The 27,304-nt window shown below is 38.9% G+C and overlaps 1 protein-coding gene across 1 annotated transcript; it reads left to right on the top strand.

The window, feature by feature from the left end:
* Window positions 1-22,330, top strand: LOC133531931 (protein KTI12 homolog). The gene is made up of 4 exons (XM_061870365.1): window positions 1-526; window positions 14,386-14,554; window positions 15,819-15,957; window positions 22,037-22,330. The coding sequence occupies exons 1-4, from the start codon at window positions 196-198 to the stop codon at window positions 22,313-22,315; spliced, it is 918 nt and encodes a 305-aa protein (XP_061726349.1). The 5' UTR covers window positions 1-195; the 3' UTR covers window positions 22,316-22,330.
* Window positions 22,331-27,304: the final 4,974 nt, after the last annotated feature.

Below are 27,304 nucleotides of genomic sequence, written 5' to 3'. Positions count from 1 at the left end.
TAGACTCCGATTACACTAAGTTTGCACCGGACTGGCTCTTTTAACAGGGTCTATTTATAGCGATTGAGCGTAGTTATTTTTGTTATACATTTAATTTAATTTTGTCAATCGATCTCATCAATCGATGCATTGACCTAATAATTAATGAGTACATCCCTATCCCTTCTTGGCCCTTTACTTTAGTGACAGCTGTCAATGTCAACATTGTCAACCCAAACCAACTCGGCTGAACATAACATTGTAAAAATATCCAACAGAATGCCTTTAATTATAATATGTGGCTGCCCAGTGAGTGGAAAAACTACAAGAGCGAAAGAATTAAAAGAGTTCTTCGAGAAAACACACGGAAAACAAGTTGAAATAATCTCGGAAGCAGATGCTATAGTCAAGTTAGGTTATGTACCAAATGCTACATATTTGGACTCACAGAAGGAGAAGAGAGTGAGGGGGTACCTTAAATCCGAGGTTCTACGACTTATTGGAAAGGATAATGTTGTTATATTGGACGGCAGTAACTATATCAAAGGTTGGTAAACTTACGCGTAAGTTCCACGCAGTGTCGGATAGGAGTCACAAGTATTCTCAATTACACTAAACACATCACACACACAAAACAACACTAAATAAATATAACTAACAGTGTTCACTTCTACACTTTTGCACAATGACACATTAGACAGTCAACAAACAGAATAGTCTTTAGTTGCTAGGTAACTTGTTCTTTTTTCAATATCTCCTCTCAACAAAGACCTATCTGTTGAGTTATTTTTCTCAACCTGGGTCTTGCAAGTGGCTTTGTGAACATATCAGCCAGTTGCTCTTCACTGGACACTTTAGCTATGGCAAGTTCTCCACTTGTAACCAGTTCTCTCACAAAGAAATGTCGGACTCGGATGTGTTTCGTTCGACGATGAAACTCCGGATTCTCAGCTAGCTTAATAGCTGCTTCATTGTCCACTCTTAGGCAAGGTATGTGCTTGAGGTCGGTTATACCACCGATGAGACGAGAGAGCCAAATCGATTCTCTTGCAGCTTCGCTCGCAGCTACAATTTCAGCTTCCGTAGTTGAAATAGCTACACTCGATTGCCTTTGGCTGAGCCAGGAAATAGCTCCTCCCGCATACATGCAAAGCACACCACTTGTGGATCTTCCAGTGTTAATGTCTCCTGCATGATCAGCATCACTATAGCATTCCAAATAACCCTTTTTGTGATCTTTATGATACAGTACCCCCAAGTCTGGCGTAAATTGTAAGTACCGCAAAATTCGCTTCAGCTTGATGCAATCTTGATCACTGGGATTTTCTAAACTTCGTGATACTACGCTGACAGCATAAGCGATATCAGGCCTGGTGCATACCATTAAGTAGGCCAAAGCTCCAACAATCTGTCTATAGTTGCTCAGCATGTAACTCCGGTCAACTTTGTCACAAAACATGCTGTCCTTTGCTATAGGCGTCGAGACTGGCTTGCATGCATCCATCCCGAATCTGCGCAATATCTTATGAACGTACGAGGGTTGACAGATTTTTATATCATCTCCTCTGGTTTGTATCTCTACTCCTAAGAAGTAGGATGCTTCCTTTGTCGTTATCTTGAAACGACCAGAGAGCTCTTTGACCAGTTCGTCTATTAGCTCCTTATTAGTGCCAGCGACCAAGCCGTCGTCAACGTATAGAGCTATAATAAGCTTTCCAGAACCCTTAGTGCGAGTCAGAAGGCATGGATCGGCGACACTTGTTTCAAAACCAATCTCTTTGAGGAAATCCAAGATACATCGATTCCAACATCGTGGAGCCTGTTTCAAACCATAGAGGCTTTTCCGTAAAAGGCACACTTGACCAGAGCCATCATCATAGCCTTCTGGCTGTCTCATATAGATTTCGTCATCCAGGGAACCATACAAGAAGGCAGTTGCAACATCGAATTGCAGCATTGCCATTCCTTCACTTGCGGCTACGCTAATAACAGAGCGAACCGTCGCCATTCTTGTAACTGGACTGAAAGTTTGCTCGTAATCTATTCCTCTTTTTTGATAAAAACCTTTAATAACAAGTCTGGCCTTGTATTTTTCCACAGAACCGTCAGGGTTTAACTTTATGCGGAACACCCACTTACAAGGTATTGCTTTTCTTCCTTTCGGTAAGTTTTTCAGTTCCCATGTCTGATTTTCATTCAATGATGTCATTTCAGCATCCATAGCTGCTTTCCAAAATTCTTTTTCTGGGCTCAAAATGACGTCCTTTATAGAAGTCGGTTCCTGATAGTCAGAGTAGCCCATCTCTGCGTTCATAACAAAATCTTTGAATCTTTCAGGAGGGCGAAGAGTAGCACGATCTCTTAATATCATTCTTTCCGGTACCTCAAACTCTGTGCTTAAATGTTCTTCATCTTGGTTTTCTCCAAGCAACATTTCTTCCGTAAATCTCGATCCTTGCTCATCGTTTGAAAGTAACATTTCTTCCAGATCTACTCCTTGCTCTTCGTTCCTCTCATCCTCCTCTAATTCAACAGATTCTTGTTGAACTGGCGCTGGTAACTCTGGTAACGCATCTTCGAATTCATCTCCGCTAGCGTTAGGAACTTCAGGATAATCTACACCTTGGTCTCCTCTAAGACCAACCTCGTCACGCTGTATCACAGGAACAACCATGCTGTGATCTTCTTCAACGCCAAGTCTGTTACGTTGTTCTCTATCCTGGTCTAGCTCGTTTTGCGGTTTGTCGACAGATTTACGTACCTCCTTATGAAGAGGAATCTGGAAGTCAGTCGTTTCTTCTCCTCTTTCCGTGTCGCCTGAGTCTATTTTTGTTCGAATAGGTCTTTCGTCAAAAATAACGTCTCTTGACCTTACTAAGGAGTTCGTACCTTTGTTCCAGAGTCGGTAGCCATCATCGTTGTCATAGCCAATTAAGATGCACTTTGTTGCCTTTTTATGCAGTTTCTTCCTTTTCTGCTTAGGAATATGCGCATAACACGTTGAGCCGATAACCCGTAGGTGTTTTATTTGAGGCTTTTTACCAAGCCACAGCTCGTAAGGTGACTTTACTCCATCTTTGGTCGGACCTGTCCTGTTAAGAATATATACGACAGTACTCACCATTTCAGCCCACAAAATCTGAGGGATTTCGTCGTGCGCGTGCATCATGGCTCGAGCTGACTCTACTATAGTCCTATTTTCTCGCTCGGAGCATCCGTTTTGTTCAGGAGTGTAAGGCATAATTAATCTTTGCTTAATTCCACTTGCCTTCAACAAATCCTTCACTCTCTTGTCATCGTATTCACGACCATTGTCGCTGAGCAGCTCTTTCACCGTATGTCCAGCATTCTTAGCTTCAGACAACATCTCCTTGAGCTTTTCATATACGTCCGATTTGTTCTTCAAGAAGTATACATACCGGTAACGTGTACATTCATCCTTGAATAAAACAAAATATCGATATCCAGAATTACTTCGTGCAAATGGACCACAGACATCAGAGTGCACCCGTTCTCCAGGCATAGTGGCTTTTTCACGAGTGCCAAACGGTTGTCTATGCGCTTTTCCAAAAATGCAACCTTCGCATAGGTCTCCACTCTTCACAGTCTTGACTCCTAATTCTTTTTCAATCAGTGTCTTAATGTGATTTTTGTCTTGATGTCCCATACGCTCGTGGTACAATTGAAGCACGTCTTTATCCTCAACAAGGTTTAAGTCAGCAACTGGCTGTATGGCTTTACAATCCAATTTGTATAGCCCTCCATATCTTTGCCTTGTTCCTGTCATAACAACCTTCCCGTTGATAGTCATGGAGCACTGTGTAACCTTTGACTCAAACAGGCTATTTGTATTCCTGTCCTGGGTACTGAGCACTGAAAAAAGGTTTTTGCTTATTTTTGGTACATACCACACGTCTCTTAAGTACAGGTCATGCGTCTTTTTATTGACCGTGGCCTTCACATGAATTGTACCTTGTCCCACAGCTCCAATGACATTACCATCAGCTGTTGTGACGGTATGTGGTTCTCCAAAGTGCTCAAAGTCTGTATAAAGGTCACTGCGCATAGTGACATGGTGCGTAGCCCCGTTATCTACATACCAGCCCTCACTATCTGCGATAGAGTCAATCGAGCTCAATGTGAGCAGCATCATATTGGTGCTTGTTGACTTCTTCTGAGTGTCCCTCTTTGCTTGCGTCGGACAATCCTTCTTCAAGTGACCTACCTCTTTGCAGACGAAACACTTAAATTTACTTGCAGGTTTCTTTGCATCTTTCAATGTGTCTCCTCTGGCTACCTTCTTGCCGATTCTCACAGTCAATGCCGTGCCGCTCGACTCTCCGTGAGTATCCTTAGCGAGAAGCGCCTTTTCATGTGCACAAAGCTGGCTCGTAATGTGTTCCACTGTCCGATCTTTTTTCGCCATCAATAGCCAACTCGATCTGAAGGCGAAAAAATTTTCTGGTAGAGTGTCCAGAATCTTGCAGATCAATAATACCTCAGGAAGTTCTGCTTGTTTTTCTTTAAGGAGTTCCTCTTTAAGTCTATGCCATAAATTCTTTAGTTTTGACACATGAGTTGCCATGTCGTCGGAGACTTCCTTCTTTAATTGGAAGAATTCAAGGCACAGATCATATAACCGATCCTCATTAGCACCCTCATATAGCCTGTGGAGTTCTTCCCAAACTTCCTTTGGTGTTGACAGCCTTATTACTTTGCCGAGTGTCTCATCAGTAATGTTAGTTGTTATCAAAAGTAGGGCTGTACTTTCCAACTTTAAAAACTCTTTTATTTCTGTGTTGTATGTTGCCAAAGCAGCAGCATGAGCAGCTGGTACAGCAGCATGAGCAACGGCATTTGCCGCATCACCTTCGCCACTGCCGACCAAGGGTCTAATTGGCCTTTGTGTGTTGCCCTCCACAATATCCATGAGTCCATGACCGCGGAGCAGCGCTAGCATGCGGTATTTCCATGAAACCCAATTGTGGTCGTCTAGTTTGGTGATCGAAATTTTTGACAACTCCATTTTATTTTCAAATTTCCGGCATCTGGGCCCGTAACCACTTACGCGTAAGTTCCACGCAGTGTCGGATAGGAGTCACAAGTATTCTCAATTACACTAAACACATCACACACACAAAACAACACTAAATAAATATAACTAACAGTGTTCACTTCTACACTTTTGCACAATGACACATTAGACAGTCAACAAACAGAATAGTCTTTAGTTGCTAGGTAACTTGTTCTTTTTTCAATAGGTAATACTTTTTATTTTCAAACATTAAGATCGATTTTTTGTTTTCATATCCTTGGAAAAGCAATATGGTATCGTTTAAGGTCTTTTCTAACGCATGATTTTTTCTAATTATTTAAGAGGGAAGAATAGCTTTGTCATCCTAGCGAAACAACGGCAACATCCTAGCAATTTTCTCACGCACAAACCGGCCAGTGTAGACGTGCTTCGGCCGAGGCGGCGCCACAGTATAATACAGTAGTTAAACATTGAACAAAGGTACATCGCGCGGCTTGTATGTGTGCATCGAAACGGCGTGGCTTGAATAAGCTTGAATCAGTCCGGGCTGCGCCGCCACCGTGTTCAGAGCGTTGTCACTCGAAATGACAAAAATTTCATCAATGTCGCGGTCACGGCAGTACTGCAGTGTGTATGGCTGTTTATAAAACAATATTTAAATTGTAAGATATCTCTCAATTTATGAGTAAATGAATCAGATTGAGCTTATTTACCCTGTCCTTGTTTTCCTAAACAATATATTTTTTTTTACATGTAAGGATGCGGATCTATTTTACACTAAAGAATAATAACCAATAGTTCTGTACATCAAGACATAGACTCAAATCAAACGAACTTACCTGTAAGTGACGTTCGATGATTATTAAACGAGGTAATTCGCCTGAGAGATTACACAAAGTTTACATGTAGTAGCACGAAGATAGTGCTGCCATCGTACACCATTTTAGAGGAACTATAAAAAAAATAACAAATTTTATTTATACCCTGTGGTGGGTACTTCATAATCTCATACACTTTTGGTACCCGGAGCCCATCGTTAACTCATACATATATTTCATGAGGAAACGGGGCAACTACAGAACTCGCTCTGTGTAGGGTCCGGGCGGGTGTGTAATCTCTCAGGCGAATTACCTCGTTTAATAATCATCGAACGTCACTTACAGGTAAGTTCGTTTGATTTTCTATTAAACTCAGTAATTCGCCTTTCGAGATTACACAAAGTTTACATGTAGATGTTTAGAGCTTCACGAAATATGTAGGTAAACTGAAAAAACCAAAGTATGAAAACAACATATTATATTTCAGTTCTAACAAATCGTTTACATTGCGGGCTTTTTTTTTTTACAATAACCAATTAGCCATATTTAGATGTTAATTAATGCATAATTAATAATCAACAAGTATAATACCTATTCTATTAAGTATTATTTTGAGGTCATACTGCAAAGAGACCGGGCAAACGACTCTGACGTATCAGGTAAAACTTCCTGTTATAAAATTTTGCAAAGGATGCCGAGTTACCTGTCCATCCTGCGGTTCTTTTTATAACATCTATGCTTACGCCAAGCTTATTGGCAGCAGACGTAGATGCATGTCTAGTGCTGTGAGAGCTGAATACCGAAGTGTCGATCCCGCTCTCCTGCAGTGTGGCCTTGATCCAGCGACTCAGTGATTGCGAACATACATTTTTATATGGCTTTTTTAAGCTTACGAATAAAAACTCACAATTTGTTTGCCTTTTATCGGCAGTGGTTTTTAGATATTGTTCTAAAGTTCTAGCCGGACAAATAGAAGGCCTTTCGTCGAAGTAAGGAAGAATCAATAAAGGTTGTGATCTACCAACCGCAGACGTTTTTATTTTATCAGAGATTTTAATTATAAATTTATCACCATGATGTTGGTGAATATTAGACACTCGAATCAAAGAGAGAGTCTGCACGCGATGTGCAGTGGTCAAAGCTAGTAATGTTGCTAGCTTTTTAGATAACAAATCAAATGGCAAGCTTTCGTTCGGATAATGATTACTTAAAAAATCTAAAACTACAACACAATTTATACACTCCCTTCATGAATCGTTTTATCTTTAAATCGTTCATGAGTTCAGAACCTACTATAAGACTTATAGCTGATTTCGCTGAGTTAATTGAACCGTATTTATTATCTTGATTATAAAGACTTACTAAAAATTTCAATAAATCCGTAACGGATGCCTCATAAAGATTGACGTTCATTTCTTGGCAATAACAAAACCATTTTTTAATACATGGTTCATACTGACTAATTGTACTGTCCGTCAGCGAGGCTAGCATCACGTCCGCGGCTTCGCGAGGAGCACCCTGCCTCAGGAACGCCGTCCGGATAAGACAGCGGCCACCAGGGTAAGGCTCCGCTGAAGCTTGTGTTCGGCCCTGTAAGGCGAATGTAATAAATTAGCCTCTGGAGGAAATACCAAGCTATTTGAAATTTGTAGTTTCTTAAAAAGTGGAAACCACGGTTGTGTGTGCCATAAAGGTACAACCACAATACCCTCCGCTTTATTATTTACTATTTTCTGGAGTACTTTAAGTATCATAGAAAATGGAGGAAAAGCATAGAAGAAGAAGTTATTCCAAGACAATGTAAAAGCATCAACTTTGAATGCCTCTGGGTCCTTATGCCATGATACAAATTTCATACATTTTTTATTTAGACGACTTGCAAACAAGTCAATTTCTGGTCGTCTAAATGTCTCACAGATCAGATTATAGGCCTCATCAGCGAGCTCCCACTCAACATCTGCATGAACTCGGCGAGATTCGACATCGGCAATCAAATTCTCAGTGGAACTTATGTAAGACGCATATATACATATTCGTCTTTCTTCGCACCACTGCCAAATCGTTCGGCTTAATGCATTGAGATGTGGAAACTGAATGCCTCCAAACCGGTTTATGTATGCAATTGCCGTAGTATTATCAATACGCAAAAGGATCTCGCAATCCGTGAATTTACTGGCAAATATTTTTAAACCAAAAAATGCAGCTGTCAGTTCCAAAAAGTTGATATGCTCATTTAACTCTTCTGTCGACCACTGACCACTCGCTGTTTGATCCGAGCAACTAATACCCCAGCCCGTACGAGATGCGTCTGAAAAAAATTCTAGCCGGTAATCGCCTGACCGTATCGGGTTGTTACATTTATCAATATTACGTAACCACCAATTAAAATCGCTACTAAGATGATTTGGTATTGACATGAATTGATTATAATCATCATTATCTTTTAAACAAAGGTATTTCTGTCGTTCGAACATTTTTGTATAAACCCACCCGTACTGAACGGCTGGGCATACGGAAACTAGCAAACCAACTAAATGTGCAAAATCTCGAACTTTGCACCTTTTCATGTTCGAAAAACGTATTATCTCACGCTTTATTTTAAATTTTTTATCTTTCGGAATGCTAATTGTTAATGCACTGGAGTCAAAAACGAAACCTAGAAAAGTAATGGTTCGACTAGGCGTACCGTTACTTTTTTCTAAGTTTATTACAAAGCCAAGCGATTCCAATAAGTCTTTGGTTTGTTTGAAATTTTGTTTGCATTCATAAGGGCTGGAACCGAGTAGACATATATCGTCTAAATAAATTACAGAAAATAACCCTTGTTTTCGTAAATACTCCACGACAGGACGCATAAGTTTTGTGAATACGTATGGCGCTAAATTCAAGCCAAAGCAGAGTACTTGAAATTCATATAAACGCCCTAACCAGGAATTGGAATCGTAAGTATTTTTTATGGTCTTCATAAATACTTACTGAAAAATAAGCATTCTGAAGGTCTAATGTACACATATAAGTATCTTTAGCTAAAAGACGCATCAAAGTCCTGTAATCCTCAATTTTGAAGTGGGGCGTAGGAATAAACTTGTTTAATTGCTTTAAATTAAGAATAAATCTATTGTGGCCATTACTTTTCTTAATCAGAAAAATGCTTGATAAGAATTGGCCCTCGCATGGCTCGCACTGGCGAATAGCGCCTATATTTATGAGTTTAGTAATTTCATTATTCATTTCTAACTTATGCTGAGCGGACTGTGGTTTACGATATCAACGTCGACCGGCAAGCGTAGGCCTCTGACCCAAGACAAAACCACCGGGTCATTAGTTATGCGTTGCCAATTATGGTAGTAAAACTGTAATGTACCTGCCTGCGACTCGCTGCTTAGCGCCGATTGGCGGCCAGCCTGCTGGTCCGCGGCCGCGGGTCGCGGCGCGCGCTGCTGCGCGGCGTCGCTGCCGGCTGCCTGCGCCCACCAGCCGTCGAGCTCGTCCTCGCGTACGCGCGTCGAGGTGCCGGCGGTGGCGGGCCGGGCTTCAGCCTGTCTGCTCCTGGGTGGAGGCTTCGGTTTCGTTGAGGCAGGTCTCATCTCCGCGCCCGTCTTCGTTATCGCCTTCATAGATTTCAGTTTCTCTGAAAGATCAGTACCAAAAAGAAATCTATCGCGTTTCAGGTCCTTTATATTTTCTTTGACGTCTTTGCTAAGACAAGCTTGTAAGAAGTCCCTTCTAGCTGATGTCTCTTCGTAATGTACATGGCATAACAAGCGGCCTGCATCGCTGAGTAACTTCAAACTTTCTTTATTATCTGCGGCATCAGATTCCAAATTCGACGACATTAAGTCGGCTATGCATGTTATAACGCAAGCCATACTTCTCTGTTTATCGGATAAGATAACATCTCTCTTGAGCGCGTTTTCGTTGACTGCTGCTTTGATTTCAGGGTTTAGTATAGGACTCTGCAGTAACGTAAGATTCTCAGGGATATCGTGACATGTAATAATTCCCTTTTTCACATCCTCCTTTAACCCATTGATTAGTATATCGGACCATCGGCTAGCAATATCCTTGTGAACAGCCTTGCTAAATATTTCCTCTTTAGCAGGTTCGTCACCTAGAATATTCAAAATACTCGGATCTAACTCCGGCGTTGTTTCCAGTTGAGAATCAAGGAATGGAGATGGTTGATTTTCCTCTTGGGGTCCTGAAAATTCGACACATAATGACTAAGTAAAAATAATTCACATGAGCAAGTCTAGAAACAGTCTTTCAAACTGTTTTCATGGCTGACTTGGTAAAAGATGTCGATTGTATTCTGGATACACTGGAGTAAACTTTTAATATCATCAGTAGCTGTCTCACGGACTCTAGCGACTGCGTATCGAGGTGGCAAACCTATATACAACGAAACAACCTTACAGATCGATCTGAAGTATATTTTAGGTTAGTATGTAGCCTTACAGGCACAACTTTAGCCACGAATGTTTACCAGTAAAATAAAAATACGTCGCATGAACAAGCATTGCACAAAAAAGTAGCTACTTTCGTTGTGAACAATAAGTAGGTACCTACGCCAAGATCGCATAGGTTCCCAGCCGATAGGGGACGCGAGCGCGCGCGGGCCCAAGGTCAAGCGCGCCTGCGTTACCCACGTGCCTACAAAACCACGCGGAATATAAAGGAAAAATTAGTACCTTCGGTTTGCGGAACCTCCAGCTCGGAAGCATGATCGACACCAAGCTCGTTTACCACTTCCTCCTCGTACTGGTCAGACGACACCGAACTCCACGACTCTGAATCCGACGACTCCCCTCGGCGATCCCGTCGAACTGTTTTCATTTTCTGCTCCAACTTTTTTATTTTCCGTGCATAGTATTCTTCATCATCACTAAACTTACGTTTTCCCATGATAACACACGCGAATTACTGCCAAATATTCGAATTAAAACACTTAGCACGGGAATAGCGTATACGATGGCGGCGACACAAAACGTGTATGAGATTATGAAGTACCCACCACAGGGTATAAATAAAATTTGTTATTTTTTTTATAGTTGCTCTAAAATGGTGTAAGATGGCAGCACTATCTTCGTGCTACTACATGTAAACTTTGTGTAATCTCGAAAGGCGAATTACTGAGTTTAATAATTCGTTTGTGTACTGATGTGGTACCTATCGAATATTACTAGCATATTACTTAATATCAACTACATATTGTTTAATAACACCTAACATTCAAAATAAATATAAGTACCTAATTGTTACCCAACAAATTTGTGCGACAACCCTGTGCGCTCAGGGTCAGCAGGCATTGCGCGCTCCTAAAGGGCCGGAGATTGGTTACTGTATTATACTGTGGCGGCGCGTGCGGGTTGCCATCCGTCTGGGTTTCCCCGGATTTGTCCTAGTTTAGAGGGCATCCGGGGGGGCTTCATTTGTAGTCCGGATTTTCAAAAAATTGTCTTAAGCTTCCCGCGACACACACACAACCTGTTGACATGTCCGGGCTCTTTGACTCTCGAATCCGGGATTTTCACATGTCTTGTCCTGGTTTCCAAATTTTAGAGATAGCAACCCCACATACAAGCAATGAGAAAAATATAACTGCAATTATCTTCTTATGTTTTCACTTGCATTTTAACAACACGAAAATTCCAAATATACCATATATTAGAAAAAAAACTTTTTTTGGGGTCAGTATATGCTGAATTGGTCGCTTTAATATCTGAGAACTTGCACAATAACTATTAAACATCAATTTTTATAGTTCGTTTTTTATAGCATTAGAAAAAAGGTAAACAATCTTGACAAGTCATTTTATTGAGAAACACTGTAATAATCAGTAACTATTACTTATGAAAGTAAATATAAATATTATAGGACATTATTACACAAATTGACTAAGTCCCACAGTAATCTCAATAAGGCTTGTGTTGAGGGTACTTAGACAACGATATGTATAATATATAAATATTTATAAATACTTAAATACATAGAAAACACCCATGACTCAGGAACAAATACCCATGCTCATCACACGAATAAATGCCCTTACCAGGATTTGAACCCGGGACCATCAGCTTCGTAGGCAGGGTCACTACCCACTAGACCAAACCGGTCGTCAAGTAAAGGAATGTAAATGCAAAATTGCTGCCAACTTAGCTTGGTCTGACTCTATGAACATTTGTATCTGACACTAAACTCAAGCAAAGTACGGCCCGAGGCTCAGCTCCGGCCCGCGTAAGGGTTTCATCCGGCCTGCCGCCGGTTCCTTTGAAATAGTTAGTATAAGGCCAACCTAACGGTTTCAAACCAAAATGCATTTTTCTGCAGTTCTATCCCTCCTCGGTTTTTTTTTATTTTCTGGCCCCCCGTGGAGAAAGTTTGCCCACCACTGCACTAGACCATACTCATAGTGTTGTGTTCCTGCTGGTGAGTATGGTTGCCAGAGCTCAACAAGGATTGTTTATACCTTTTTTCGAAAATGATCGTATATAATTTATAATTGTTAAAAATTTACTGTGACTTATTTTTCAAGTGTCTTTCAATAAAAAGATTCCCTTCTTTCTAATGCTAAAAAAACGGACTATAGGATAAAGAAGAGAATGCTACAGAAGTTAATATGAGGTTCTAAGTTATACATTTTAACTGATAAACTTTTTAACAATGGCATTTTTGGCAATGTACCTTACAAAATACATAATTTTACACCCTCTCACTGTATTTTCTGGTAAGAGCATATTTTTGGTCTACTTGCGCCTGGTAGAGTAAAAAAATGCATTGCCGACCCTAATTAATTAATTTTAGACATTTAGGTGCATGTTTAGTATTAGGTAAAAACTTTAAAATTTGCATGTCCCTGTGTGACAAGGTAGCTTGGCTCAGTTAACTATAAACTGCAACATCCTATGTATACCCTATCTTTCGCAAATAAATAACTTATGACTTATGACTAACACTCTGTACCCTCATTGAGCTCTGGCTACTTTACTCAATGACAGGAATAACACTATGAGTAGGGTTAAGTGTCAGATAAAAATACTCATACTTACTTCTGTTAATCCTAATATAAAAAAAATATAGAAAAAATATCTTTTTGCCTTTAAAAAAACTCATTGAACTGATTTGTAAGTCTGAAGTGATCCCATAAGTACTCCATGAACAAAATTTTGAAAGGAGCAATAAAAAAAAACTGTAAAATAATATAAATTTCTAAATGATTTGCTCTAAATGTAGTATTAGTTAGTAGTGGTTCTGGGCATTTTCCGCAAATCGACAACCATTGTGCCTATTTTGCGTGAAACGAGATAGCGCTGCTCTAACCACCCCAGCTCCTCCACGAAGCCTAGCAATGTTTTCGGGTTGCTAACTGCCTCCTATAGTGTGCACGGAGTCCCTAGGTATTTGCTCCTGTATACTTCTACCTGTTTACAGTCTAGGAAAGTGCAGTCCCAGGTGATATGAATCAAAGTATTTGTTGCTAATAAACTACATATTTTGACGACCAGTCTGGCCTAGTCACTACCCGACCCTGCCTATAAAGCCGATGGTCCTGGGTTCGAATCCCGGGAAGGGCATTTATTTGTGTGATGAGCACAGGTACTTATTCCTGAGTCATGGGTGTTTTCTATGTATTTAAGTATTTATTTATTTATTTATTTAAAACTTTATTGCACAAAAGACAAACTTAATGTACAAAAGGCGAACTTAATGCCATGAGGCATTCTCTACCAGTCAACCTTAGGGCAAAGCAGAAAAGATTGTAGGCGGCGCGTTTAAAACTAAAAGAAATTGTAATTGAAAGAATTAGAGTCCTAATACACATAAATTAATTATAAACTACTTAAATACATAAAGACACATACATACATTACATAAATAAATAAATATATATATACATATATATACATAATATACATAACCGATTCGTGAGACTGATACTTAATTGATCTTTAAACTGCCAGCAAATAAATCACGCAAAGATTTTTTGAAAGCAAACTTGTTGGGAGCTTTTCTAATGTTAGGGGGAAGACCGTTCCAGAGACGTGCTGCCTGAATGGCGTAAGAGTTAGACATGAAGCTTGTTCTATGAGTGGGGATAGAAAGAGAGAGATTGCCAGTAGAGCGAAATTGACGGTCACGAGAAGCACCATAAAAGTGAAAGAAGTACTTAAGGTATTCAGGGGAGTGTGGATCATTGAGAATGGAATAGAGAGTGCAGAGCATACGAATATTACGCCGTTGACGAATAGGGAGCCAGCCCAACTGGGAACGAAACGAGGACACATGATCATATTTCCGGAGACAGAAGATAAAGCGGATACAATTATTAAGAAGACGGTCCAACTTGTCAAGTAGCTCTTCATTTAAGTCAGGATAGCATACATCACCATAGTCGATAATGGGTAGGATTAAGGTGTTAACTAATAAAGTATTTGTATATTACATATATCGTTGTCTGAGTACCCACAACACAAGCCTTCTTGAGCTTACCGTGGGACTTAGTCAATCTGTGTAAGAATTTCCTATAATATTTATTTTATGTATTAATTACAGGATACCGTTATGAATTATACTGCGCATCGAAAGCGTCAAAGTCCACTCAGTGCACTGTGTTCACAATACGGAACCACCAGGAGGCTTGGGAGGCGAACATGGACCGGATGAAGGTGCAGGCAGCTGATGCGTACAGCCAGGAGGTGTTTGATGCTCTTACTAAATTCAGGTAATGCTCGAATTTAAGACGGAAGAATAACTTTTTGAATCTAACGAAATAACGGTAACTTTTCTATGAAATACCGTTTCGGGAGAAAACGGTTCCTACTAACTAAATCCCACTTTGATTTTGATGTCGATCGCTTCAGCATAATATATTCTAGGTTTAAGGATTCGCATTTCAAAATATTTTTTTTTGTTTTGAAAATTTTGAAAAAAAGGAATGCCTATAAACCCATTTTCTCATTGTGTTAATCATGGAGAATAGAAACTGGAAGTGGAAAAACATTTTCTCTTTTTGTATGGACGATCCCGTGGTGTACTTCCCTCTTAAACCACTGTGAGTCATAATAACCAGGGCTATAACCGCGAAAATCTCTTTTTCTCTGTCACTCTAATTACGTCTTAGTGAGAGTAAAAGAGAAAAATCCCCGTGATATGCGAATTTCGGTTTTCGCGGTAGGCCCCCTGGGATGTCACGAATGCGAATGCGAATGTTAGGGAATATGTAGTTATTATTATCATTCCTAATTAGAAAAAAATCTGTTAGTACATAAAACATAATTATGTAACCTTAGAATGGGATGGTATAGTGTTAAGAAATGCTGTCTAGGTCCAAATGCATTACTTCAAAACAGTTTGCGCGCACTGCCCATTAGTGAGTCGACGGGACAGGACACGACCTGCGCACATTCGCATTCGCAAAACATTCGCTTCATTTGATGCGAATGTTTAAAATGATGCGAATATTCGTATATACGAATGCGAATATTCATGTGATCCCTAACATGTCAGGAAAGGGGGCATATGGCCGCTTCTCCATACCAACATAGTCCCCATTTTCCTCTTCAGATATTAACATAATAGAAAATATTTTTACGTAATTTCATTTATATTAACCACAGGTTACTCTACGCTACGTTCGTTTTTATTCCCTGTTTTAATTATTATAAGAGTTTTTAAATATTTGTAATAGGTACAAAACTTCTACTCACTCCTCCAAATTCCTTGTATAACCATTCTTCGTCTAGCTATCGCGGTTCATGAGATACAGCCTGGTGACAGACGGACGGACGGACAGCGGAGTCTTAGTAATAGGGTCCCGTTTTACCCTTTGGGTACGGAACCCTAAAAATTAAATTAAAACTATAAAAAAATGAGAACTTACCTTTGATTACTTAAGAGCGACTTTTTGGCGATGGGTTCAGTTGCAGTCTATGTAATATTTTAGCATTTTGAGAGTTACTTTAACCATCTAAATAATGTTGTTGCAGGTTCGAAGAACCAAACTCCAACAACCGATGGGACAGTCCTCTGTTCACGGTGCAGCCGCAGGACCAACTGGATTTAGAGGCGGTGTATGCGGCGCTGTTCGAAAAGAAACCTCCTCCACCCAACCAGAGCACGCAAAACGTAAGGATTCATTCTAATTTTGTATCATGCTCTTCTCCTTGGTGCGCTTAGGACTCACGGTTTGGCAACCTAATCCCAAGAATTTCCGCTAGTTTTTACAAATCTGATCTTCCTAAAATATATTCTCGTCTCTAAGAAACTGACCATGCGGCCGTGTAAATATATTTTTGGAATACAAATACAAATAATTTATTGAAAAAAGTATAGTACAGTGGTAGTTCTTAAAGACTAAGTATCAAATATCAAACATTTATTCAGCAAATAGGCCACAGGGGCACTTTTACATGACCATTTTTACAAACAATAAAAATTACAAAAAAACAATTACAAATATGGAATCGATGAAATAATAAATACTTTATTAGAGATGTATACTGTCTCTAAATGTCAAATTACACAAAAAAACTATGATAAAAAAAAACCAACAAATACTAAAATTCTTAAGGATTAAGGATAAGGAAAAGTTTGCAAATAACTGAACTAGGAGTCCCTGTGTTTCAGGCAGAATAGGACAATATTAATTAATTTGTAATTATTCACTTAATTATAATTATAAGTACACAATAAAAAATCTTATCACCTTAACAAAATAAATATTTAAGTATTCAATATCAAAGTACAGTAAGTTTTCATTTTACGACTATTAGTAAGTTCTCTGTATCATCGTATTTATTTTATTTTTTATTTTATTTATTCATTTTAATTAACACAGTATAACAGTTAAAACTAAAGCACTGTGAAATTACATATTGAACCTAGACAATCTAGACATGTATAATTGGAAAGAGTTGACATGAAACATCAAAATACTAATTAGAATACAGGTGACACTTATAACACAGAGGAGGGACGAATATCCATCATCTCGCTGAACATCAGACATTCATCACGCACTGACATCCATCTACTTGCAAACACATCACATTCAGGCGCTGATGCGAGGAGTGAATTCAAGCTGCGTAAAGCTCGAACAAAAGGAGCGTTCCTGCGCGACACAGTTCGGGAACCCGGCACAGATAAAAGACAGCGATTACGAGGCCGAAACTCAAATCTAGAAGGTGTTGGGACAAACAGACGCACTACTTGTGTTGTTAACTCGACACAGTCAGAGTCACCGCGTAAGATATTACAGATTGTAGTGAGAAGTGCTGAGCTGCGTCTTACCTCTAGGGAGTTAAATCCCATCATTCCCAACAAAAACTTGGTAGGATAAAGGAATGGGTAATACCCGTACATTTTTTTGTATAGGAAGCGCAAGAACACTTTCTGTACTTTTTCCAGTTGTAAGACATATGTTGTCTCGTAGGGACACCAAACGACAGAGGCCGTCTCAAGCTTACTCCTCACTAAGGCATTGTAGAGCAGTTTTATTGTTCTTGAGTCAGTAAAATCCCTGGCATTTCGAATGACAAATCCCAACCTCTTGTAACAATTACGGGTCAATGCATTCAGGTGCTCATGGAAATTGAGACGAGAGTCTAGAATGACACCGAGATCGCGGATGGAGCTAACACGAACTATTGCGTCTGAACCCAAAATATATGTGTAGTTAAGTGGATTTCGTGCCTTGCTAAAACTTATAACCGCACATTTAGAGACATTAAAGGATAGTCTATTTTTTACGCTCCACTCGCGCAGTTGGTCAAGATCCTTTTGAAGAGATTCACAATCTGAGATTCCTTGTACTCCATAGATCAACTTCAAGTCATCGGCATAAAGAAGGCATCTAGCGAAACTCGGAACGGATGCCAGGTCATTAATCATTATACCGAAGAGCAAAGGACCCAGTACCGATCCCTGACTGACGCCAGACCTAGTCTGATAAGTGTCCGATATAAAGCAGCCATGTTGCACATATTGACTCCTATCGCGGAGATAACTAGCAGATTCAGATTCAGATTCAGATGTTTTATTGATAAAGGGCAAATTTTACAAGTCAATAAATAAATGTACATATCTATGCTTAAATAATTTTACATGTCAGGTACCAGTTAATTATTATTACAAATTCATATTAATTACATTATCACATTTAAATTTATAATTAATTACTTGTTATTTGTTTGGGTTAGTGATGATTTTTATGATTCGAAAAAATCATCAGTGCTATAAAAGGCCATCCCTAGAAGATATGTTTTTAATTTGTTAAGGAAGATTGTATCACTTGGTGTTTTTTTTATATCTGCCGGAAGAGCGTTATAGATTTTAACGCCAAACACAGCAAGCGACTTGCGAGTTTTGGCTAGGCGCGCGCATGGCGCGAGCAGCAGGTGCGGTCGGCGCGCCTTGCAGCCGAGGCGCTGCGCGTTGGTCATGTACAAGCTGAGATTCAGTCTGACGTATTTGCAAGCCTCAAGGATGTAAATGCTATGCAAAGTTAAGATTTTGAGTTTTTTAAATAATTCTTGTGCCGGGTAATCAACAGGTTTTCTAGCAATAACCCGAATGGCACGTTTTTGAATTTTAAAGATCTTGTCACGATCAGCTGCGGTACACCACAAATCGATACCGTAGGTTAAAATGGAATGAAAGTACCCATAGTATGCTTTCTTTATATTATCTATAGACAGACTGGGAGCCAACCTAGACAATGCATAGGACGCTGAAGACAGCTTATTACAAGTCTCATCTATGTGTGATGCCCACGTTAGGCCCTCATCGATTACAAATCCTAAATATTTTACGCTATCGACTTGGGGCACAATGATATCGTCCAAACTTATATCGAGCTTGTCGTTGTTCGTTTTACGCAGCTGAAAGCGAATTATATTCGTTTTGTCTACGTTTAGACACATACCATTGACTGTGAACCAGCGAGATATTAGTTTCATAACTTCTCTCAGTTTGGATTGTAAGTTTAAGAAATTATCTGCATTTACTATGATGCACGTGTCATCCGCGAACATAACGTACTCTGGGCCGACACAGGCTGATGTGATATCATTGACGAGCAGAAGAAACAGGTAATTTCCCATTGTCGAGCCTTGGGGAACAGCAGCATCAGCCATGGTTTCCAGGTTAGACTTTGCGTTTAAAACGTAGGTACACTGCTTACGATTGCTCAAAAATGATTCTATTAATTTGTGAAATTGGCCTTCAATACCGTATCGAGACATCTTCGCCAGAAGCAGCGTGTGGTCGACCATCTCGAAGGCGCAGAATATCGCCGCGACCTGCCGCCCGCCCTCCAGGTGCGCTAGCACGCGCGCCACGACGTCGCGCGCCGCACTCACGGTCGAGCGGCCCGGTCGGTACGCATATTGATGCTCGTTTAAAACATTATTAGAGACTAAGTGTTTTAGAATTCTGGCACTAAGTAGGCGCTCAAAGATTTTAGAAATTATAGGAATCAACGATATTGGACGATAAGATTTTGGAAGATGCATTTCGCCTTTCCCTTTATATACCGGTTGCACTTTTATAATTTTAAGTGCATCTGGAAACTTTCCCGTTAGAACGCAATCATTAAATAACTTTAATAATAGGGACACCAAAATTGAAGGTAGGTATCCTAATATGTGGGTTGACATATCGTTCACATCCTTTGAGTGTTTAAGTTTAATTTCTTTAACACACTTTATCATTTCGTTAAGTGTGAACAATTCAAAATTAATTTGTAACGGTGTCGGAGACAGATAATGTTCGAGATATGCAAGTGCATCACTAGTGGACGGTTTGACACCGCCGTGAGTAGCCGACACGTAGTGGTTGTTGAGCCGCTCGGCGGCCGCGGCGGCGCGCGCGGCGTCGCCCGCGCCCTCCGACCGGCTCACCAGCACTTCTAACGCACCGTTTCCTCGCTTATTGTTCTTACAAGTTTCAGAAGAAATAATTCCCCATATATTTCGACTCATATTATTATTGGTACTTTTAGATATTTTTTCGTTTAGATAATTACTTCGTGTACTTTTTAGTGCAATCGAGTAAGTAGTTTCAAGTTGCAATAAGTTAGAAAACTCTTCGTTATTCAAGTTGTTTGAAAGTTTTAGCTTATAAGAATGAATTTTCTGACGTAATCTATATATATCATCACTAACCCATACATTTTTATGGTTTCTTACAACGCATTTTCTATGAGGAAAATGTACATTGAAATAATGTTTAATTACATTTAATACTAATTCAAGAAGCTTACTAGGGCAAGAACTTTTACACAAAAGAGCATCCCAGTCATAGAAATCAAGACTTAATTGAAAATTACTGAAATTTTTATTACAAAATTGTCGCTTTTCTACACATTTATTTTTTACAACATTTTTATCCATTTTTACAGACATAAGAAGGCATAGGTGGTCAGATAAGTACATATTTACACATGAAACATTTATTATAAGTGATTTATTTAAATTGGAATAAATATGATCAATACAGGTTTGACTAATGTCAGTTATTCTTGTTGGCTTTTCATTAATTTGTCTGAAACCCAACTGTTTTAGTAGGTATGTTAGGTTTTTTATATTACTACATTTTGTAAGAGAGTCAATGTTTATATCTCCAATAAGTACAACTTTAGATGTTTTAAATATATGCATACTAAGTAATTGATTTAATTTAAATAGAAACAAAGGTACATCACCGCACGGAGGTCTGTAGATACACACCACTACCAGGTCCAGGCCGATGCATTCGATCGCACACACTTCAAAGTTCATTTCAACTGATAGGTCGTTGACCTCCTGTCGTTCCATAGTAATGATGTTCGGCTTAACATAGATACAAGCACCTCCTCCTTTACGGTTACGTCTGCAGAAGTGGGCACGTAGACTATAGTTTAAGATGTTCACAGAAGATATTTGATCAGCCTGGAGCCAGCTAGCGAAGAAACGGAGTAGTTGCGGGGAATCGTATGTCATATTATGAAGGGCGCGTCGTAGAGTATTGTTACAACCATCATAGCTAAGTGGATATAAGTCTAGTTTTGCATTTAACCTGTTGTACAAAAGTGGGAATGTCTTAAAGATATATTAATAAAACCGGCCACCGTACCATTATCTATAAAACGGTCACCCATCCAAGTACTGACCCCGCCCGACGTTGCTTAACTTCGGTGATTGGATGAGAACCCCGAGATTGGAAAGAAATATTGATTTTATTCTGTTTTAGTATTTGTTGTTATAGCGGCAACAGAAACACATAATCTGTAGAAATTTCAACTGGCTAACTATCACGGTTCATGAGATACAGCCTGGTGACAGACGGACGGACGGACAGCGGAGTCTCAGTAATAGGGTCCCGTTTGACCCTTTGAGTACGGAACCCTAAAAAGAGTAATTCACGTATCGCGGAGCTGCATCCCGCAGTCTGTGCCGGTCCACCACCGCGAGGTATGGCATGTCGAGCGATTTTCGTTTTAAAATTTGAGAGAGACCCGTTTGACCCGTTTTAATATATTTAATATGACTGTGTCTCACAGAAGTTTCGTCAGAGATGTTTGTAAATTCGACCAGGCGAGACACTAGAGCGTTCCGGCATTCTCGGCTGCGTTCGGCTCAGCATTGCTCCGAGCTATTATTAGGGTTGGCATAACTTGACGTCCCTTTACGTTCACGACCACGGATAAGATAATGAATTTTGACAACCTTAAATAGCCGAAAAGGATAGTGCCATACATTAGAAAGAGACAGCATGTTTTTTTTTCCTGAATCGCTGTGAACTTCAGTTTTGTGGGAAGTGTCATTTCTCGTACAGAAATGCTAATTAGGTATTATGTATTCTTTGATTCGATTTTCGAAACCGACCGAAATTGGTATTTTCACCCCGTGAAGACAGTGGCCTTAGAGGTCGCATGCCTAACACAGAGCTGGTATTGAAATAGGTACCTAAAAAAACGAACATTAATGTGGGTCAATTCTTGAAAGCTAAATTTGACCCACTTCCGATTAAACTGAAATGTTGCATGCATTTCCTACCATTGATATATATATATATGCCAAAGCAAAGGTCTTTACCGTACGTCAGTTATTTATAAAGAAACTCTCCTTATACACACAAACTGACATAATTGTTACCTTGCTATATTTAATTATTGCATCAGGTGAATAAATAAACACTGTAGGTATATCTTTTTTTTCTGTTCTAGCCACCACTCACCTCGACCAATTTTCTCTACGAAATCGACAAAGTGACGCAAGACATATCAAAACAGATCCTCGACGCCAAGCAGCTGAACCAGGACACCGCCCGCTTCCCCTCCCACCCCGGCTGCACCCTGGACTCCTTGCCCCTCGTGACTCCCCAGAAACTCCTCAGGTTGAGGAGGCAGTTCCTCACTTATGCAAAGATGAACCATGCGGGAGAAGATACGGGGAAGATTGCGAGATACTATATACAGTATTTGAATAAAACTTTAACGGATTGATTTTGTTTTTTAATTCTCTTAATGTCCCCTTTCACTTTAATTTTTGTAGTATAACAACAAAAAGTCATCAGTTCCTGCGGTGACTGCTTACCATCAGGCGGGCCGTATGCTTGTTTGCCACCGTCGTGGTAAAAAAAAAAAGTTCCATTCAAGTCTTGATCAGCAGTTCCACTTCATCAAATGCCACTTTTTTGAAATGATGACGAAAATCGTTATATGGATACTACTTGAAGAGTTCCGTTGATACTTCGTGGATCCCATCATCAGAACTGGATTTTGACAGAAATAAACGAATCTGCAAGTGTATAGGTCACTTTTAAACAAAGATTAGTTTTTGTAGTCGGTCCAGTAGTGACGGAATTCTGGGCTCACAAACATTGAACAAAAAACAACCGAATAGAGAACCACCTCCGTTTGAAACAAAGAAGTCTGTTAAAAATAAAAGACTGAAGATTTATCCAATAAACTGATATATTTAATCTCTTTAAAGTGTACTTATAACAACTAGCAAGTCTTTAGTTTGAGATATTATCTAACTAGAGGGGCAAACTTAATTAATATTTCACAACACAAGCCTTATTGAGCTTAACGTGATACTTGAGTCAATTTGGGTAAAAGTGTCCTATAATATTTATTTATATTTTGTACCGCCGATTGTGAAATATAAAGTGCGTTGGGGTAAGTTAGAAGCAGGGTAATTTTCAAAATGGCAAATATCTGTAACCTTTTGATCGTTTTACGTCGAACAAAGACGATACTTACACGCCAAGGTAACGGGCGCAAGCGAGCTAATGAAAACCTTATTTGAAAGTGTCAAGGTTACTTTGACAGCATGAGCGTCGCCAAGAGGGGGCAGCTGCCCCCCTCTAGAGAACAAAATTTCTTACCAGAAGTATGCCCCTCCCCTCCCCTTGGCCATATGTACTGCTCTATCTGGGCTATCAAAATCACTGGCAAGTTATCTTGGTCGGACTAGTTTAGTAGATATTTGCCATTTTTAAAACCGAAGTTATCCCAATGCACTTTAATGGAAAATCGGCGTTTGGACGACTTTAGACTGATAATTTAGCTAATAATACACCCGCTACAGATTGACATATATCTAAGGACGAGCCTTACGGGCAATAAGAATGGGGCCAGTACGGCGGTGTCACGCACACGAATTCCAGCCAATCGTGCAGTTTAAAGCCACAACGCGAAAGGTTGACGAGTTAGCATCACGCGCGCGATTGGTCGCAACTTAGTTGCGTTAGACTGCACGATTGGCTCAAATTCGTGACACCACTGAACTAGCACCATTCTTAGTGCCCGTATGGCCCGTCCTTAGATATATGTCAATGCCGCCACAAAATATTAATACTTTATGAAGGTTTATGATTGCACTTTTGCTTTAGAATCGAGGCCATTTTTTTCTGATAACATAAATAATGAAGCTTTTAGTTAAGTTTGCCCCTCAATGCATCCAAAACAATGAATAAACATAACAACTATTATAATACTTTTTTAGATACAGGCCTTTTGAATCACTAATAATTTAAACTCTTTACCAAAGAGTTATTCATTGTAGAAGAGATTTAAAGTATTAAAAAAATCATGCCTCTAGTTTGAAATTTTTAATAGATGGCGCTGTACTGCGCCATATGTTTTGTAGTCAACGGATTGTCAAACGCCAAGTTTTGACAACCAGAATTACCGCATAATGTACGCAGCCGTACAGCGTCATCTATATCAACTACAAAGCACAATATAGTTAGAAAAAGTTTGCAGAGATTTTGATAGCCCACACTGTGCAAGTGTTATTTAAACGTCATAATTTCATACAAGTTTGACGTTTAAAATTGTTGTAAGATTTAAGATAATTAATGTTAGATTTAAGATAATTACCGTGCCCTACCAGGGCCCATGTGAAACAGACTATAATGTAACACCTGTGTACCTACCATGGATGCAATAAATATATGAATATGAATATGAAAATACATTTATTTGCACAGTCAGCTCTATCAAAATCGCTGCCAACTTAGCTTGGTCTAACTATCGTAGACTTTACCCATTTATACAGTCAGTGAATAATTGCTATTTAAAAAAAGGAGTTGATATAATAGTTGTGATTTATAATAGAGTACAGAGACATCTAGTGAAATAATTATTTTCACAGCACAATTTTCTTTGAATATGTTTAAAGGCCGTCACCGAACGTAGAAAAAATATTTCGAGTTCTCGGCGGCGTACCTTTTGTATAATTTTACTCTCTTATGTTATTTAAATATTAAATTCACATGTTTTAAAATAAACTAAAGTCTGACCAGTAATATATGACCACGCGCCATATTGCGGAATTTCATTGGGACTAATTTTTTTATACTAAATTGAACTGTCACCCTGAGAAAAAAGCGCCCTCTTGAAATTGATCATATATTTCTGATCGGGCTTTATATACTGTCGCAATGGTCAGCTGTTAAAAAGTATGATATCATACAGTCTGATTCTAATTTTAATATACGTCAAAGATTAGATCTAGATAATCGTATCTAATATCAATGTATTGATTAAGACTCGAATTTGACAGGTCGCCAAACGAGATGGCGCTGTACAGCTCCATACATTTTGCGGAAACTCTGACTGTCAAAGCTTGACATTTCATCAGTGACCGCAAAACATGGCGCAGTACAGCGCCATCTGTTTTGGATGTCAAAATAAGGGGCACGTTTTTTTCTTAGACTACCTCTATTACAATCAATTATCTTTGCTAATATGGATCGGATCTGTCAGTGTCAAAAGTGACGTTTTTATTTGAAGTAACGTCACTTTAGACCCTGACAGGTCCGACCCATATGTTATCCAGATCTATAGTCCGTTTAGCATTAGAAAGAAGGTAAGCGATTTTGACGTGTCTTTTTTTATTACACTTTCAAAAAATTATTCTCGGCAAATATGTAACAATTATAAACCATATACGATCAATCGGATCGCTTTGTTTGACATAATTATTGAAAGTAATAATGTAATGATAGTCATATTATCATTTGTCATAACTCTGAAATCGTTAACTTTTCAAGAATTTCCTTAGGTTATCATATAGATTGGTAAGGTTAGGTTAAGTTTGTTTTATGGCAATCCTGAAAAGTCACGCGTTTCTGAGAAAAACCAAATTATGACTAAAGAAAATGCGGACAAACAATACATTATGGCTTAAAACTTTATGGGAAACAATAGAGACCCACGATCAATCATCCTTTTGCTTTCATAAGTAATAGTTACTGATTTCTAAATAGCGTTTTTCAATAAAAATACATGTCAAGATTGTTTACCTTTTCTAATGCTAAAAAAACGAACTATAATTTTTGACGTTTATTAAAATTCGAATCAGGCCGATATCATGCCCTCGTAAGGTTTAACTAAAATATATTTATAACGGATCACTCATCAAATAAAAAAAAAGTATAAATCTAAATTTCGAATACATACTTAAAAATTACTGCAAATATTGAAATATCCATGATGGATTCAGATTCAAATGTTATGAAATAATACTTTTCAATTGCTAACCATAGTAAAATGTGACGCAATACATCAAAAATATAATTTTGAACTCAACTAAAATATTTATTTTCTACCACGTGACTTAGTCACAGTAAGTGACGGATTAATTTACGTATTTTCTATTACTATTCGTCATAGTCAAAAGACTATCAAAATGCGTAGTATAACATATTCGCGAATTCGACAGCTAAAGTAAATTGAGTAATACGGTATAAGTTTTGTGGTAACTAATAGTATTTATCGCATAGCTTACCTACCAGACAGGGCCAGTTGCTTGAGCTGTCAAATTTGCGGATACAATATTATGCACTACTTTACACGTTATAGCATTCTTGTAACTTTTTTGCAACTGAATTAAAAATAAAACGAACAACCTATAGTCATAACTTAAAATAGTAATATTGTCAGAAATTAAAACAAATATATGAGAAAAGAGAAATATCCAACCCGCTTTGGGTCAGCAGTGGGACCATGGGCTTCGCCAACGGGGGGCAGGAGGGGGCAGCTGCCCCCCCTAGAGAATAAAATTTCTAACTCAATGTATGCCCGCCCCACCACCTTTTTGGCCATCGGCCATATGAATGCCACCCCCCCCCCCCCCTTCCTGCTGTAGCCCATCAGCTGGCGACGCCCTTAAGTGGGACTTATATTAAGATTATTATAATTATGAGAAAATAGGCTTGTTTTCACCGGGAGCAAGTAAGTAAAATTGACAATAATTACAGTAACAGTTTTGAATGATTCACGGTTAGTTTCACAGACAGACAAATCAACCGGGATATAAACCGTGATTTCCTTTTATATTATTTTTGAGCTCCCGATATTACGACGCAGTTACATGCATCTTGTTCACTGGTAACTGGAGATAGCGGGTGGGTGTCAAATATCGGGAACTTAAAAACAATATGAAAGGTAAACACAGGTGGAATTAAGTCTAATAATATCAGTGATTGAAATTATTAAGAGTGGTCAGTTAGAGCTATGGATTCGATGTTAACATTAAAACTTAAGCCATACTCATTTAATAAACCTTTTTTATAGGTACATCTACGAAATCGCATGTGATATCGCGACGTTGGGAGATGATTAATGAATTTCAATAAAAATCTACACTTAGGGCCTGTTTCACAGTGTCCAAGTAAAGTCTCGAAGCTACTTGCCACTTATCTGACGAATAAAGTCATCGTTGGCGTTTCTCAATCTTCAAATAAGCTTAACTGGTAGATAAAGTCCTAAGTTTCTAGGAAGTTTTATCTGGCACTTAATTTATTTGTTAATTAGCTATCCAATACTTGGACAATGTGAAAAACTTAAAGGCCTAATGAAAAATATAGAAATATGTATAACCCCCGATGAAAACGTAATGAGTCCAAGAAAGAAAAAAAATACTTACAAATAAAGTTAAATGGATACAACAATCTTAAAAGTTAGTTACGTGATAATAAA

Source organism: Cydia pomonella, chromosome 26 (genome assembly GCF_033807575.1).
Source record: "Cydia pomonella isolate Wapato2018A chromosome 26, ilCydPomo1, whole genome shotgun sequence".
NCBI lineage: Eukaryota > Metazoa > Arthropoda > Insecta > Lepidoptera > Tortricidae > Cydia > Cydia pomonella.
The sequence above is the reverse complement of the archived record's forward strand: the minus strand, read 5'-3'. Positions and strand labels throughout refer to the sequence as shown.